The following is an 18,509-nucleotide window of genomic DNA, read 5'->3' on the forward strand; positions in this document are numbered from 1 at the left end:
GGATTAGTTGCACCTTTGTGTCCCAGTCGCCCCTGTGGAGAAATGGAAAGGAAAAGTGAGCGGCACGTCCAGAACTGTGCGAACAAGGGAGAAGGCTCCACGAATTAAGCTAGGTGCTCAAACAGGACGTTACTTCTAACACTCACACTGCTTTGATTTCTGCCTCCAGGAAGAAGGAGGGCACCACGGATAGTAGAGACCAGGCAGGAGCCTGAGTCTCCTACCCCAGTCCACCGGGCCTTGGACCCCCCCGTTGTCCCCTTCCTCCCTGTCACCCTCTTGGCCGTGGCCTACCTGGAGGACAGAGCCAGATACTAGTTTTAATTTCCCTTCCCCATTTCCCCATTACATTTTAAATATTTAAGCCAATAAATAAAGTGTTTTTATACTTACCTGTCCTCGTTGTTGTCTGGTCATTGGGTTGGTTTTGGGGACCTCCTCGAGGTGGAAGTTGAGAAGGGGCGTGGCTCTAGCCATAAAGCATAGCCAGCCCCTGGGTGTGACATAGTTGCACTTGAGTTTACTACTTGACTTATTAAAAATTTGCCTTGTTGTGTACAGTAGAATTCTGATGCATCGCAATGCATCGTAGAATCGAATTGAATCGTTACCTGGTGAATCGTAATTGAATTGAATTGTGAGGGCAGTGCCAATGCACACCCCTAGTTGATGTGACCCCTTTAAATTAAACATGACTTTTTTTTGTGTTATTTAGTGAATTCACTTTGAAAATCCTTTTTATCTGTCCACCACAGAGAGACTCTTGTATATTTGGTGCAGTGTTGTTTTTGTCCACTAGAGGCAGTTGACTTGGCTGTGTTGGGTGAACTGATTACATCTAACCTAAATGAAGAAGTTAACTAAACACAGGCATGCACATGGTTAGCGTGATGTTTCAAGAAAATTACTTCATCTTAATATTTTCTTTATTGTTATGTGTGAATCCTCTGCTTATTGATGTTGATTTTGCCTGAAATAGGTGAGCAAATACATACAAAAATCATACTTCGTACTCTTTAAGTACGGTCATGGATGCGCCCACTGCACTCAGGATCTGCCTTCATCAATTTTGTTGTGAATGATGCCAGTTGGTTAAAAAAATCACTGAACTTCATGACACATGACCCTACAAGAGTGATTACTGATAGACTGTTTGTCTCCTAAAAAAAACAATCACCTAACATAACTACTTTTTACTCAGTGACTTTTTATTTTTTACTCTGAAAAATTTACTTTCACCCCTGCTCTCCCCTACTTGGGTACAGACTCAAGTAAATTTTTGAAGTTATAGTCCACCTCTGCTGTCAACTGTGTGGTTACATCATTAAAAAGCCTCATGTGTTCAACAGAATAAAGAAACTCATACAGGTTTAGATCAACATGAGGGTGAGGAAATGATGACAGACACTTTTATGATTAAATAAACTCTCCTGTTAAAACAGTAAATGACCAATCAAAATCAACTTTTATATGTACTTTTATTTCATCTTTATTTTACTAAGTCTCCCAACTCTTTTTGAGTGAAACCTTGCACAGAAGACACATTATTACACAAAGATTAAATTAAAAACAATAGAGATCAAAGTTAAAATTCACTAATATAAAGGACTTTTAATGCTATTTGTAAATACTGAAATGTATTTATACAAAATCCAGCCTGAGAATAGCAATAACACACTCTTATAACAGATAAACTTTATAAGCTTCAAACTTTTAATAAGCAACATGCATGTAAATAATGTCCTCATAGTCCAAAACATTTTAAAATAAACTGAACAAATGCTTTCCTAACCGCAAGATTAAAGCACAGCCCTGTAATAAAATCCTAACCTAACTAAAGCAGCATTGAGTTGAATAACAGCCTGATTTATAGTGAAGATGAAAGTAGATCACAGTATCATCTACATAAAGATGCACTATAGCAAAGTTTTTACAGGATTTATTCATTGTGATGTTACAGTTGATCTGACACTGACACAAGACTGATGAATGATAAACTCAATACTTCAATGAATAATTCATCTATTTCAGCATTAGATTATTTACACTGAACTGTCATTAATATGTCACTGTATATGACATCACTGCATCACTGATGTCACTGCTGAGAGACTGTTGCTAGGTGATGATGTCATAAAGAGAGTTGTGACATCACTCCAGTAGTTCTGATGGACAGACAGCTGATCTACTCACAGACCTTCAACATCTAACAATGACAAACACACAGAAAGAGATAATGTTATAAAATCTGACCATTAGTTTATTTAACATACAGATATACAGATTTTCTCACCTCTATTTGTTTGTCATCAGTTTTGTTTTTAGATGAGCTCAATTTATTCATGCTGATGAAAAACCTGTAGGGTCAAAATTCACACTCTTACAATCTGAATTCATATCAGAATATTCACTGTATGTTATGCAGTTTTGAGTTTTACTTGATATTTTTACTTACCAGATAAATACAGCTCCTATAATGAGAAACTGAGGCAGAAACACCAACAGAGGAACAAACACTGAACTGTACATTTCTTCATTGTTTCTGTCAGTTGTTTTATTGGTTTTGTCCATTGAATCTGAAGAAAGACAAACACCAGAAAATTCAGAACATAACTTTACTCTTTATCTTCATTACAAATAGTCAATACAGTAAATCTATCAGATAGATCACCTGAATGCAGGTATGAGAGGCTTTGCTACATTATAAATATCATTACAACTGAAGAGCAATGAACTTTAACCCGTGACTTACAGACTGACACAGAGACAAATGAGTAAAATATTTTAATAAATCAGTTTCTATAAAATGAAAATAATAATAATGACACAAATGTTTCTTTCATTATGAGATATACTGAAGTGTTTGACATATAAACTGTAACTGACACAATATTTATGATCAGCTATGAGTGCTGCACAGGGAAAGTAGCTCAGTGATGATGTCATAGCTGTGAATAAACCAATCAGCATCAAGGACAGAAAGTCTCTCTTATATAATTTCATCAGATGTATGATGAGATGTTGTGTTACCTCTTACAGTACAGGAATACTCTTGTAGCTCCTCTCTGTTGATTGAGTCCAGGTACAGCTTGTTTAATAATCTCAATCCATCTGTTACCTGTTGTCCATTCTTATACCAGATGTAAGTATGTTTGTTATCCAGAGGGCATTCAGTTGAACAGCTTAATATCACTTTTTCTCCATCTATCACAGGGTCTGGACTGCTTCTCACTCGTGTATCTGAAATTTCATATAAAAGAGTTCATGTCAACTACTTTTCAAAGTTAGGCCTCGTATTTTGATTTAGCTCAATTGGTAAAGCATGGCCTAAATCTATGGCCTAATCACAGACGTGTTGATATCAGACTCTTACTCGAGCTATAATGCTTCAGTATAATGAGTGCTGCACTACAGAGAGTTTATTATGAGCAGTTACCTGTAACAGTAAGAGTGACTCCAGGATTACCAATAACTTCATCTGATGTGTTAGTGATGATCCGGAACTGATAATATCCAGTGTCATTCACGTTGACGTGTTTGATTCTCAGTGTGTTTCCCAGATACTCCACACGACCAGAAAACTTATGATCCTCACGCAGATCTCTGAGTTCACCAAGTTTATAGTAATCCCAGCATGTTTCCTCTACTGTATCTCCAGTGGGATGTGAGTATGAAGAGTGAATATCTACTGTTGATCCCACTAAAGCACAAACTCTTGTAGAGGTGTAAGTCACAGCCCAACAGCCACTGTTAGAAAGACCTGAAAGAGTCACAAAATACTGCTGTAACATTCACAATCAATTACAAACACACTCATATGGTATATGAATCAACAAGAAAATTAACAATTTTATTCTTCCATTTTAATTTAAATATTTTATAAATGTCAGACTCACACACAGATGGAGAGAGATCAGAAAAATGCTGAGAGCAGTAATAATTGCCAGTGTTTTCTCTGGATGACACAAATATGCTTTGGTCTTGTATTACATATTTTAGATTATTGAACAATTTTGTTAGATATTCTCCATTCTTGTACCAGCGGTAACCATATTCAGGAGGGCAGGAGGAATAACATCTCAGTTGTACTCGCTGTCCTGTAGATTCAGGATTCATCTTCAGCTGTAAAACTAAATAATCAAAATCTTACATTAGATGAGAAATGAAAAGAGTTTAACTGGACTGATGAGAATGTAAATGTACCTGTGACTGTTAGATTGACTGTGACTGAGCTGAGATGTTTAACTCCATCCTTCGTAATGAACATGAGCTGATATTCTCCACCGTCTCTTTCTAACAGATCATATATTCTGAGCTCTGAGTAATCTTTAGTGATCTCTTGAATAACTCGTCCTGAGTAATCTGAATCTAAAGTCAAATCTTCAGGTTCATCTTTGTTTCTCCAGTTTGCTCTCTGTTTCTGACTGAACCAGAACACAGTTTTGATGTTGATGTTTGAGTAAAAGCACCTCACACTCATCAGTGTCCCCCTCACAGCACAAATATTCTGTTTATTACAGGTTACATTAAAGTTATCCAATGTTAGGAACCCTGAAGAAGAAACGGTAACATTAATATGTAGTTTACTGTATGTAACTTCATTAAAATTACAGAGCGACGTGAGAGATTCAGACAGTCCTGTAAGGATATGAACTCAGATTCATCAATTTTGTTCTCAAACACAAATCTCTAAGTTCGGTTTTAAATACACAAACTCACTTTAAACATTTTAGAGACTGATCCAAATGGAGAATCCAGCCTTTGGAGTACAGCGATGTAAATTAAATTAGACTAAACTAGTTTAAAATCTGACATACTTTTAACAAATATATATTGAAGTTTTTCAGTATAATAACAAAACTGTGTTTCATACCTTGAATGTGTAACAGCAGGATCAGTGATGAGAGTCTGAAGTTCATGATTTCTCTTTGTAGAAACTCACATAATACCAGCTACAAAACATTAAACAAGAACTTTTCTTATTGCTGATAAAAACACAATGTTAGTTTGACTGTGACTTTCTCAAAAATACGTTGTGCACATGCGCAGAACATTTGCGCTCCAAGTTCACGTATTATATTTATGAATCTCGTCACAGAAACGCGCAACAACAACAGCATTAATGGGGTCACGCGTTTAACTAAATTCTGCAGCGTTTGTGTTTATTTTTAAAACATCAGACTACTTGCAATAAAATAGCGTTGTGACTTTTGAAAAGTGTGTTTTCATTACCTATATCGGAAAACTTCTTAAGAACAACTCCAACTCGGTTTTGACTTTCATACAGAGTAAAGCGTGAACTCCAACGAGAGATGCTGTCGCGAGCGTTGCGTTGCCAAGTCCTCTGCTTTTTTCGAGTTTAGATTTGGGATACTGTTTAAACTATTTCCACCAGTTGTTTTTTTTTTCTGCGGGTTAAAGATTAAATGATTTAGTTGATAAGTTATTGGTATTTGGGCTGTGAATATTCATTGGGATGCTTTTGTGCTAGTTTTGGAAGTCCAGTCGGATGGTTTTGAAACGTGGGTCTGGCAACCCTGGCTGTGCGCTTGCGCATACTTTCGGTTCGGATTCTATAATGTACATGTAAACGAACATTTAAATAAGATTGCAATGTTTAGGGTGCATGTAAACTGTATCGTCGTAACCTTTTGTGCATGTAAACACTTACTCATTTTATAAACTAATGTAGGGAATAGGGAATGAAGGTATGGAGTTATTTCAGACACCGCCCTAAACATTTCGTAATACAGTTTAAAACACAGACAGACATTTTTAGAATAGCAGAAGATGCAACAACAGATGACTACATTTACCTTCATGTTTACCGTAGTAGAGGTTATAGCCAGCTTATGAAGTTAGTTTTGAATTCATGTTTTCTTTAAATTACAAAGAAAATATTATTTTCATTCTCTCTGATCAAATAGCCTTGGAAAAAATACCCACTTGCATGGACAGATGAACCTTTACAACACAAAGAGCTTCCTTTAGTGGTTAACATTGTGCCTGCAAGATTGTTTGACATAAATAAATACACAATGTGCTTAAAAAGACAGTTTGAGAAGCTGTATCTGTAGTGAAGCTACATTTTAAAAAGATGTGAAGCGATTCAAGAAATCACACGCAGAAGTTTGCTTTGAATCACGTTTATACTTTGACATCACCAAGCGGTCTGCATAGCACCAAATGAACCTGCAAACAAACATTGATGTTTATCATCCTGCCCTTGTTTAAAACATTTTAATGTCATTCTCCTGCAGATCTATCATGATGTGATTGTTATAGCTGGCTTGGCTTTCATTTAAAATACTGTATATGATGTTTGATGTCACAGAGAATTACAGTTATTTACTGTATAAATAGTTTGCAGTATTATACTGGGTGATATACAGTAAATAGCTGTAAAATTTACAGAAATGTCTAACAGTGCAGTTTAGTGAATTAATATTGACATAACTTACAATTAATTTCAAGTTAGTTTCCTCCCTTCACAATTTATGTCAATCTAAACTAAGAGTCTCTCTCTGTTTCTGAGGACTCATTGTTTTGTGTATGTTGTAGTACATTAGACTCTGTTGTGTGTCACCCTCTCCTGGAATAAACTTGAATTCTTTATGTGGTAGATTTACAGCAGTGCATCATGTCTTCATGTTTCCCAGTAATAATATAAATGTTATAAATGATCTCTAGCTGTCACTGGGGCGGTACCCTTTTAAAAACACCTGTGCACATAGAGTTCATATTAATACCTCGAGGTACATACTGACACCTCATATCTGTTCCTAAATGGGGTCTTTACAAAGGGTACTGGCCCAGTGACAGTTTTGAGAACATTATTTTAATAAACTGTGAAAGTTCAACAATGCCACTGTAGACAGAATTTTCAAGTTGATGTGACCCCTTTAAATTAAACATGACTTTCTTTTGTGTTATTTAGTGAATTCACTTTGGAAATCATTTTGATCTGTACACCACAGAGAAACTCTTGTATATTTGGTGCAGTGTTGTTTTTGTCCACTAGAGGCAGTTGACTCGGCTGTATTGGGTGAACTGATTACATCTAACCTAAATGAAGAAGTTAACTAAACACAGGCATGCACACGGTTAGCGTGATGTTTCAAGAAAATTTTTGCCTAAAATAGGTGAGCAAATACATACAAAAATCATTTGCCTGACCATACTTCATACTGACATACTCTACGGCCATGGATGCGCCCTCTCAGGATCACGTCCATTTTGCTGTGAATGCCACCAGTTGGTTAAACAATTACTGAACTTCATGACACATGACCCTACTAGCGTGATTACTGATAGACTGTTTGTATCCTGCAAAAAAAAAAAAAAAAAAAAAACGATCACGATACAGAAAAGAAAAAAATCCTCTTACTAATGAAGTTATTGTCCACCTCTGCTGTCAAGTGTGTGCTTACATCATTAAAAAACTTAATGTGTTCAACAGAATAAAGAAACTCATACAGGTTTAGATCAACATGATGAAAATGATGACATCACTTTTATGATTAAATAAACTATCCTTTTAAAACAGTAAATGGCCAATCAAAATCAACTTTTATATGTACTTTTATTTCATCTTTATTGAAGTCTCCCAACTGTTTTTGAATGAGACCTTGCAGAGAAGATACATTATACATAAAGATGCAATTAAAAACAATAAAAAATAAAGAACAAAATTAAGATTCACTAATATAAAAGACTTTTGATACTGTTTGCAGAGGTGGGTAGTAACGAATTACATTTACTTCGTTACATGTACTTGAGTACATTTTTTGGGTAACTAGTACTTTTAGAGTAAATTTAAGGATATGTACTTTTTACTCTTACTCAAGTACATTTCTAGTGAAAAAACTGTACTTTTACTTCGCTACATTCGGCGGCGTTACTGCGCTACTGTTAAATGGTAATAATTAATGAACATATATTTTTTTAAAAGTTTATAGGGCGTTTTTTTTTTTTTTTTTTTTTTTTTGCATATGAACATATACATATATATATATATATATATACATACATATATAACAACAAGAGAGTTATAACAATGTATTGTACATAAATGTTGTCAATGTACATATGTAAATGATAATGTAATCCAAAATAAAACAATAACAAAGTTAGCCAGAGAAAACAAACAAACAAACAAACCCCCCCCCCATAAGTGGTGCATATTACTTGTCTACATCAAATTTGCAGATAATATTAGAAGCCCTTAAAGCTTTTTTATTTTTACATTTGTTTACAACATTACAATATTGCTTAAATTCGTTGAGAAAATGGACGAAATTGGGCTTACCACCAGACCATTTCATTTTGTGTACATGAAACTTCCCCATTAAGATTAGTAATTGAATAACATATGCTTTGTCCTTTTCTATTTCACAGTCATTAAAATAAATCATTATATCCGGCCCACCCAATTTAACAGCTGTATTAAGTTTTCTTGTAATAAAATTTTCAATATCAACCCAAAATATCTTGGTATAAATACAATGATAAAATAAATGAAAAATTGTTTCTTTTTCATTATTACAGAATTCACATGAATAGTCAATATTTAATTTAAACCTCTCTAATACATGTTTTGCTGGGTAAATTCTGTGCATTATTTTAAATGAAACTTCCTTTACTTTGTTATTAACCAAAAATTTATCAACCATTCTCCAAGCCTTGCGCCAATTTAAATCTCCAAATATTGATGACCAAAAAAATCTAGCCGGAGGATATGTAACATCATGTATTAGGTTCCTAATAGATTTATTTGAAATGTTGTCTTTTAAGATATTACTATTTCCAACAAACAGTGTATTCATTAGATTTTTAAAGTTAGGGTTTTCGTTTGCATTTTTAAGAAGAAATAATACTTTCTTGGTTACAGCATCCATTACAATTGCATATTCTCTGGGTCTAATTGGAATTTTAAATTTGTCAAGAAACTCTGTGTATGACAATAAAACTCCATCACCATTCATCAACTGGCTAACCAATATTATGTTATTCTCAAACCATACATTAAAAAAAAGGTATTTATGTTTATATAAAATATCTCTATTATTCCAAATATAATATCTTCTAGGGGAAAAATTATGTTTATATGCCAATGTCCATGACATGAGAGCTTGTTGATGAAATCTTGCAAGTTTTAGTGGAATTTTATCAATAGAGTAATTACATTTTAACAAGAATTCCAGACCACCAACTGACTTAAACAAGAATTTGGGGAAAGCATTCCACATATTATCTTTCTTTTTTAAGTATTGTATTATCCAATTAATTTTAAATACATTATTTAGTGTATCATAATTCAATACCTCTAAGCCGCCATTATCTTTAGAATTGCACAATATTTCTTTCCTCAAGTAGTGTGCTTTCCTCTTAAAATCAAATAAAATCAAAAAGTAATTTGTCCAATTCTTTAGTTATTTTAGAGGGCATATCAAGTGACAAGGAAACATAAACTGATCTGGGGATTCCTTCAGCCTTGGACAAAAGGATTCTTCCCTGTAATGATAAAACCCTTTGTAACCACATGTTGAATCTATTATTAGTTTTCCTAATTATTGGGTCAAAGTTTAAATTACTACGAGTATTTTCATCTTTACATATAATTACTCCAAGATAAGTCACCGTATTCTTGATTGGAATCCCACAAATATCTGATAAATTACAGTTTTTTAAAGGAAAAATAACAGATTTACTCAGATTCATTCGCAATCCTGATACATCTGAGAAGTTTATAGGGCGTGTTCGAAAGTTTAGCGAGACAGGCTGCGTCACCCTTTAGCGCGCACGACCACGCGGTCACCCTAGCGCGCGCGCCGCGCATAGATGATAGGAGAAGCAGATGAGGGCGACTGTGCGTTAACTGCGTTGTGCGAGATATCGGAGGCAGATCATGCATGGCGGCTTCAATTTCGGTCTATGTTTTCACTCCAAGAGATCAAAAAGAATAGTTTCATAATGCGATGCATGCTTTGTTCAATAAACGAGCTGACATATCAGTGTACAGGAATTCAAGATCCAACCTAAAGTGGTAAGTCACAGTAATGTCTATTTGAACACTATCAATGGTCATTTCACATACTATATGAGTTTTTTTTTGCCATATGCACTCTTGTGCAAGCGATGACCAAACCTAGTGTAAGTTAAACCATACAAACAGCACGTTTACATCTGCACATTTCCATAGAATTTCCCCACAAAACTAAACAAACTGAACAGCATAATGTAACGACGTCTTGCACTTATACACTGTCTTTTAAAAATCATATCAAAAGTCTCTCAAAAACTGTTAAATTTAATCTTTTTAACTTTAGATACATTAGACCATCTTTGTCATATAAAACATCCAGAATGTTTCTCCATGACACACACGTTCTTTTTTGTTTACTGTTTGCATGTTTAAAGGCAGATGCTGACAAGTTTGTGTTGGGAACATGAAAATAAATACAGAGTTAACCGTCAGAAAAACATCTCTGTGTGTGTGTGTGTGTGTTTGAGATTTTTTTCTCAAATGACACGTTATGTGATGTTAATGTACCCATTGCAGGACTGAGATAGGCTGCTTTACTTGTTTATAAGCAGAACAATGAGACTTTTAGGGAGAGGTTTGTGAAAACCCTCCAAGTAGTCTGAAATTCAGTGCTTTTGCACTACTCCTCTATCAGATCAGAAGTAACGAGTAACTAACTACTTGAGTAGTTTTTTTCATCTAATACTTTTTTACTCTTACTCAAGTAAATAATTAGATTGATACTTTTACTTTTACTTGAGTACATTTTTGTAGAAGTACTTGTACTTTTACTTGAGTACAGATTTTGGGTACTCTACCCACCTCTGACTGTTTGTAACTACTAAAAATGTTATGTAAATGTATACAAAATCCAGCTTGAGAATAGCTTAAAACTTTTAATAAGCGCTTTAAATTTTCCCTTGGTAACAAAATGATCAAGCTGTTGTTATATTCTGAGGGTTAATTTATGACCAGAGTGCAGAATAAGCAAAAGATTTTCTACTGAGTCCTGATTGAAACCTAAATACACCGAAGAGTCGACATCTAGAAGAGACAAAATCACAGCAACTATTTGTTAGTAAAAGAAGATTACCCAAAAAAGCCTTAATAACCTAAAAAATAGCCCTAAAAACAAACACTTTCCTAACTGCATATAAAATCTTAAACTAACTAAAAACAGCATTGAGTTCAATAACAGCCTGATGTCACTGCTGAGAGACTATTGCTAGGTGATGATGTCATAAAGAGAGTTGTGACATCACTCCAGTAGTTCTGATGGACAGACAGCTGATCTACTCACAGACCTGCAACATCTAACAATGACAAACACACAGAAAGAGATAATGTTATAAAATCTGACCATTAGTTTATTTAACATACAGATATACAGATTTTCTCACCTCTATTTGTTTGTCATCAGTTTTGTTTTTAGATGAGTTCAATTTATTCATGCTGATGAAAAACCTGTAGGGTCAAAATTCACACTCTTACAATCTGAATTCATATCAGAATATTCACTGTATATTATGCTGTTTTGAGTTTTACTTGATGTTTTACTTACCAGATCCATACAGCTCCTATAATGAGAAACTGAGGCAGAAACACCAACAGAGAGACAAACACTGAACTGTCCACTACTGCTTTAGTGGCTTTGCCCATGTCTTCATTGTTTCTGTCAGTTTTTTCAGTGGTTTTGTCCATTGAATCTGAAGAAGGACAAACCCCAAAAAATTCAGAATATACTGTAACTTTACTCTTCATCTTAAATAACAAAGACTCATGATGATAAAATCAATACAGTAAATCTATCAGATAGATCACCTGAATGCAGGTATGAGAGGCTGTGCATTATGAATATCATTACAACTGAAGCAGTTGTGAAACAGTTTGTAAAAAATGAAAACAATAATGACACAAATATTTCTTTCATTATGAGTCTTCATTCAGCTATGAGTGCAGCACAGTGAGAATAAAAGTATCTCAGTGATGATGTCATAGCTGCGTAAACCAATCAGCATCAAGGATTGAAACTCTCTCTTATATAATTTGATCAGATGTATGATGAGATGTTGTGTTACCTCTTACAGTACAGGAATACTCTTGTAGCTCCTCACTGTTGATTGAGTCCAGGTACAGCTTGTTTAATAATGTCAATCCATCTGTTACCTGTTGTCCATTCTTATACCAGATGTAAGTATGTTTGTTATCCAGAGTGCATTCAGTTGAACAGCTTAATATCACTTTTTCTCCATCTATCACAGGGTCTGGACTGCTTATCACTCGTGTATCTGAGATTTCATAAAACAGAGTTCACATCAACTACTTTTTAAAGTTAGGCTTGAAATGTTTGATTGAGCTCAAATCAGTATGATGTGAACAATGGCAAGGTTATGCAGTCACAAACACATACAGATAAAATATATAATGTGAGTGTAGCCCTGAGGGTTTAAATTAGGCATTGTAATTGCGTTTGCTGAACTCATGTTCGTCAGCAGGGGGCGCTCTCACATACACACAACTGAATCAGTCGATGAAGCACATAGAAGCAGAGTGTTAAGCCGTTTCTCAATGTCAAGGAAGGATCCTCGGAAGCTAGAATTTCGAGGATGCTACGTCATAGACGTCCGTCAAAGGGCTGTTCCAATGTCGAGGATCCTTGAAATTTCAGGCAAGGACTGAGTCCTTCATTCGAGAAATATCCCATATACAGGAAAGGATGCAAATTTGTATCCTTCGCGCTCTTCACGCGCTGAAATCACCCACAATCCTATGCGCGCAGCACCGAAAGCACACCTTTCAATCACGCAATGACGTAATGACGTGCACTTGCTAGCCTGTTCCATTTAACGTGTTCTCCGAATGCTTAAAAGGAGCCTCGCCTAGCCTCTGAAGGAAGTGACTTGTAAGGACTAGTCCTGCCAAGGAAGTATCCTTGACATTGAGAAACGGCTTTAGTGTCAGTACATGAGCTTCACTACACCTGCAACAGAGAGTGCTCCTTATTAATCTGTGTTATTTTTCCTGTATTTCTACAGAAATAAATGTGTTGCATTGGAATGGACTCCGCTTCCTTCTTAAAAGTGTAACATGAACACAGCTTAAATTGCTTTAAATAAAAGCATCTGTCAAATGCACGAGTACAACATAAATATTTGTCTTAATTCTGAAGACCTCTATAATGAGTGTCCACATCAACATAAAGCTGCAAGTTTGTCACAGATCCCCCACTTAGACAGGAAGAGACCATTTGACACAACCAGTTTATACCAGCCTTAGGGCCAGATTTACTAAAAAGGGCAAATTAGCGTGAGAGCGCAAATCCAAAAAAGCGCAGATGGGAGTGATCATATATTTATCTACTAAGAACAGCGCAAAATTAGTTGAGGGTCACGAATAGCGTCTACTGATGCGCTTGAGTTCAGCGCCACGGACAACACTGCGTAAAAAGTGAAATTACAGCTAAGTACAAAGTTAACACCGAAAATAATTGTAGAACAAAAAAGTTTAAAACGTCTGGTATTGTGTGACCTACTTCTCTTGTGACTTCTCTTAGTTAAAGGGGTGGTTCAATGGTATTTCAAGCATTCTGACTTATTAACACAGTTGTTTCCTCATGCTAAACGTAGGCAAAGTGTCAAAACAGCAGTTGGACATGTTACAGAGTATTTCTGTGCCGAATGCACTTCGCCAGGGTTCCTACAAGTTTCGGAAAGTTTTTTTCGATTACAGGTCCGTTTCAGGGGTTTTCTATACGTATCACTTCTTTATATGGGCACTTCCCCCGGAAACCCCCCCCCCCCCCCCCCCGTCAATCAACGGGAGACACTAGCACTTGCAAACATCTTATCACGCGAGGCAGCTTTGTTTAATTTCAAAACTCAACAATGGCATGAAAGAAGAAGTGTGTTTTTGGATGTAAGGAGAAGACATCCAGCCTTATGAAAACAATGGATATAGTTTATTATCCGGGGAAGCAGCGGAGTTTTGCGTGTGTGTTTGATGCCCTGGATTTTTCGAACCGGGTCACGAGTTGCATACGGTAAGTAAGACTTCTGTCTTATGTTGTAAATATGCACGTGCATATTATATAAATGACACGAACATGTAGTGAATCATAAGTTAAACCAGTGTTGTATAGTGTTGCATGACTCGTACTCGCTCCACCCGCGGTAGTAACTCCTCCTTCTTCATTTTTCCGTATGTTATCAGAAAGATTCGGTAAAGCTAATCTTTCTTTTATAAATCTGATTAAACTAAAGAGTCATCGGAGATATAAAGGATGTCATACTACTCTATAGGTACTCAAAATTAACATCAGAAATGCAGAAACAGCGTGTGTTACGTGAGCTTTAACTCCAGCTAAAACCAGCATAACTGGTAGCTGGTTTAAGGTGGTTTACGCTGGTCCTCCCAGCCTGACAAAGCTGGTCATGCTGGTGGGCCAGCTGGTATTCCAGCAAGACCAGCTAAGTCCAGCTAGACCAGCTTAAAATGTGACCAAAACACAGCTAAACCAGCTTGCTACAGCAGCAAAACCAGCTAAAACCAAGCTGGGGACCAGCTAAAACCAGCTCACCAGCTTATGCTGGTTTTAGCTGGATTTTTCAGTGGGGATGTCAAAAATAATCTGCCTTGTACCACGCGCTCGCTGATCTCTGTGATGCCTTTTTTTATGCAATAATTGCAGACATTTCTAGCGCAAAATAATTTAAGACATGTATTTTTCCAGCATTAAATAATGGTGCAAATACCACGTCATAACACATGCGCAAATATTAGTAAATCGCGTTGCAGGAATCATTTAAATAACCGTTTTGCATCTGAAAGCAAAACTTCTAAAAATGCAAAAATAACCAGACCACACCTTTTACAGCTCCAATAATTCATTGCACATCTTTAGTAAATCCCAACAGTCGTAATTTAACGCCAAAATGATAGTTCAAACTGTTAGTAAATCTGGCTCATAGTCTTAATACTGGATTAGACTGGTAAATGCTGGTTTGCTGCTGGCCTGGCTGCTTGACCAACATATTTACACTATTTACCAGAACAATTTGGTCAACCATAGTCTAACTGGTAATGCTGGTTAAGTGAGTTAAGATTCCACAGCAATGAAACGATTGAGCAGAGGTGGACACTACTTAAGTATTTTTACTTTCTACATAAAAGTAAACGTTTGGGTATTCATATTTTATCAGTGTTTTTCTTTGGAAAATATAAATTCCCAAGCATATCATATTTTTTACTCCAGTACATTTCATGATTTAGAATGTAGTGAATATTTTTTTAGAAAAGTATTTTTTTCCCAAGACAAACACTCTGATAAAACACAGATACTTGGAAAATGTACTTAAAATACTCAAGTAGTGTCCACCTCTGCGACTGAGATACAGCAGCATCATATACTGTATGCAGTAACCAAAACACATCATATTATTTTCAACATGAACAACCTCAAAAACAAGTTTAATATTCATAAACATCATACAGTGTTCAGACGAGATGAAGTTTCAGATGATTAACTCAAATGATTGATAGCATTGACATTTTTTAAATTTAATCTACTCATCGTTTAACAAAAGATAAAAAATTGTAAGGACCCTAAATCTGTAGCATAAATATATTCACAAATCTGATCAGCTTTACAGAGAGTTTATTATGAGCAGTTACCTGTAACAGTAAGAGAGACTCCAGGAAAACCAGAAACTTTATCTGATCTGTTAGTGATGATGCTGAATCGATATTCTACAGAGTCACTCGTGTTGACGTCTTTGATTCTCAGTGTGTTTCCAACAAACTCCACACGACCAGAAAACTGATGATCCTCACGCAGATCTTTGAATTCCCCACGATAATCGAAATGCCAGTATGTTTTCTCTACTGTATCTCCAGTGGGATGTGAATATGAAGAGTTAATATCTACTGTTGATCCCACTAAAGCACAAACTCTTCTAGAGGTGTAAGTCACACCCCAACAGCTACTGTTAGAAAGACCTGAAAGAGTCACAATTAATGTTTTTCTTAAAAAAGAAAAATATTAACAATTAATTACAAATATACTCATAGTAGTGGTCACCTGGACAGGGATTATCTTAGGCCAGGACTAGGCATTATAGTTAATTCATTCAAAAAGCATAATTTATAAATAAACATTACGGGTGTGCATCTTGAGACAACACTCGCACTGATATATTTTAAGATGTCAAAGCAAGCTGTTTTTGATCAAGACAACACTAACATTTAAAGGTGTAGTGGAGGATTTTCTCGAATTTTACAAAAGAACCGCCTTCTCCACTTTAAAAAAAAAATGCAATTGCGCAACACTCCTGATTGACAACTAGGAGGATCAATAGTCTTGATGCTCCACCCGGAAAAAGAAAATCCTCCGCAATACCTTTAAGTTAATCTGGGACTAGACTTAAGTCCTATCTGAGAAACTGCCCCATACTGTATTAAAGGAGCAGTGAATCAAATACTCAATTTTAACTTGATAATTTGTTATATAAGAAGTCATCATACTTAAATGACAATCCTGCAAGCTTGAAAACTGAAAACGTCTGTGCTACTGAAATATAACAGTTTTTGGCACCAAGCCATTAAAACAGTCGATTCAGGAATGTGCTGAAATATGACGTCAGATTAGAATTTAAACACCTCCTCCATACAACGACCACTTTTGTAGCCCCGCCCACAGCTTAGCGTGACACACGTGTGGGCCAGTGGCAAAGCAAGCCATCTAGTGTCTAAACAATCAGTAAACATGTCTTTAAAGATTGCCAAATGTAACCAAAATGACTTTTAAATACATTTTTCCTGAGAGACTTTTATTTTACCCAACGGAGTGTTCGGTTCTGGAAGTGCCGTCTGTGAACAACACAGACGCTGGATTACTTTAAAGGGGTCATATCATGAAAATGTTAGCATTGCCACTTTGTAGGTTTGAGCAAAAATAGGTCATTGAGATTTGGCTTTCATTATGATGTCATAAGGATATCTTATTAGAATAATACCGCCCCCCTTTATCTGCACTATCCAACCACTGCACTGCTATTTAGTGCAGAGAGAAAGAGAGAGAAAAGAAGGACTTGACAGCACAATTGAGTTTGAATTACAACAAACCACCATCATTGTGATCAGTGTTTGCACTTCATCCGCTCATTTGCATTTTAAAAAACACACCCAAAACGACACATTTTTGCTCAAACCTACAAAGTGGCAATGCTAACATTTTCATGATATGACCCCTTTAAATCAGAGGCTTGGAACATAACATTAGGAATGCGTGGTTAAAGTTTGTTTATAATGAAGTTCCAGCTTGCGTGGGGCGGGTATGTTTGTGCTTTGTGTACCACAGATTCATTTGTAAAGAAGCCATAAGTCAATGCTGGATTTGCAAAGAGACTGTGATTAAAAGCACCACTAATATTGGATCTGACAAAAAATGACACAGCAGTATATTGCCCTACAAAAGCTAAGTGCAGTAACTACGCAAACACTGAAACTGAGAAAAATGCCCCTGAGAAAAATACACCAGCCAGAAAAATATGTTACTGCAATTTTGGCACACACGTTTCTCTGAAATGGGACAAAATTGAACCAGGAGACTTTGTCACAATACACAACAGATCTCACAAAGCCCATTTCAACCCTTAAAGGAACAGTATGTAAGAAATGTATCTCAATTAATTATAAAATGTGACCTGATCCAGCAAAATGAGTCACAGTGACCCAAATTTCAAAATTGAGATTTTGGTATCATGAGAGAGGAGATCATAAGCTTTCAAATGACATTCAAAGTCATACATTGAATGGTTTTAAAGATATAGACATTTGAATTAAGGTTGTCTGTTCTCTTTTTCCAACTGAAAACCCGAGAAAAACGTCTTTAACAAATGGGACTGACTAAGTACATACAGAAATCCCCAGTCTCTCTTTACTGGATTAAAAATTTAGTCAATATCCTACAGTATAGGCTATTCAATAAACCTCATTTTATTGAGTAAAAAGCTCTTGCACCTTAACCTGCACGCGCTTCCCTTTAATCAATTAATCTTTTATGCACAAACGTGCTGAGAGCATTCAGTAAATATCATTTTCTATTTTTTACCGCGTTTAGCAGCTTCTTCATCTGAGCTCCTCATATTGTATAAATGTCAAACTTACACATAGATGAAGAAGACTCCGAATGAGACTCAAAGCAGGAATAACTGTCAGTGTTTCCGCTGGATGACACAAATATGCTTTGGTCATATGTTAAATATTGTCCATTCTTGTACCAGAAGTACTCATATTCAGAAGTTAAAGGGCAGGAGGAATCACAGCTCAGTTTTACTCGCTGTCCTGTAGATTCAGGATTCATCTTCACCTGTAAAACTAAATAATCAAAACCTTACATTAGATGAGAAATGAAAAGAGTTTAACTGGACTGATGAGAATGTAAATGTACCTGAAACTGTTAGATTGACTGTGACTGAGCTGAGATGTT

The 18,509-nt window shown here is 35.8% G+C and overlaps 2 protein-coding genes across 2 annotated transcripts; both read right to left on the reverse strand.

Annotated features, from left to right (window-relative positions):
* Positions 1 to 2,451: 2,451 nt before the first annotated feature.
* On the reverse strand, positions 2,452 to 4,937 carry LOC141363067 (uncharacterized). The gene is made up of 6 exons (XM_073865550.1): positions 4,874 to 4,937; positions 4,204 to 4,551; positions 3,897 to 4,130; positions 3,437 to 3,760; positions 3,031 to 3,240; positions 2,452 to 2,576 (listed from the first exon to the last, which is right to left on the reverse strand). Exons 1-6 carry the CDS (start codon positions 4,917 to 4,919, stop codon positions 2,452 to 2,454), a joined length of 1,287 nt encoding a protein of 428 aa, XP_073721651.1. The 5' UTR covers positions 4,920 to 4,937.
* Positions 4,938 to 11,376: 6,439 nt separating this feature from the next.
* Positions 11,377 to 18,165, reverse strand: LOC141363068 (uncharacterized). The gene is made up of 5 exons (XM_073865551.1): positions 18,132 to 18,165; positions 15,695 to 15,910; positions 12,103 to 12,312; positions 11,586 to 11,730; positions 11,377 to 11,488 (listed from the first exon to the last, which is right to left on the reverse strand). Exons 1-5 carry the CDS (start codon positions 18,163 to 18,165, stop codon positions 11,392 to 11,394), a joined length of 702 nt encoding a protein of 233 aa, XP_073721652.1. The 3' UTR covers positions 11,377 to 11,391.
* Positions 18,166 to 18,509: the final 344 nt, after the last annotated feature.

Source organism: Misgurnus anguillicaudatus, unplaced genomic scaffold (assembly GCF_027580225.2).
Source record: "Misgurnus anguillicaudatus unplaced genomic scaffold, ASM2758022v2 HiC_scaffold_32, whole genome shotgun sequence".
Classification (NCBI taxonomy): Eukaryota; Metazoa; Chordata; class Actinopteri; order Cypriniformes; family Cobitidae; genus Misgurnus; species Misgurnus anguillicaudatus.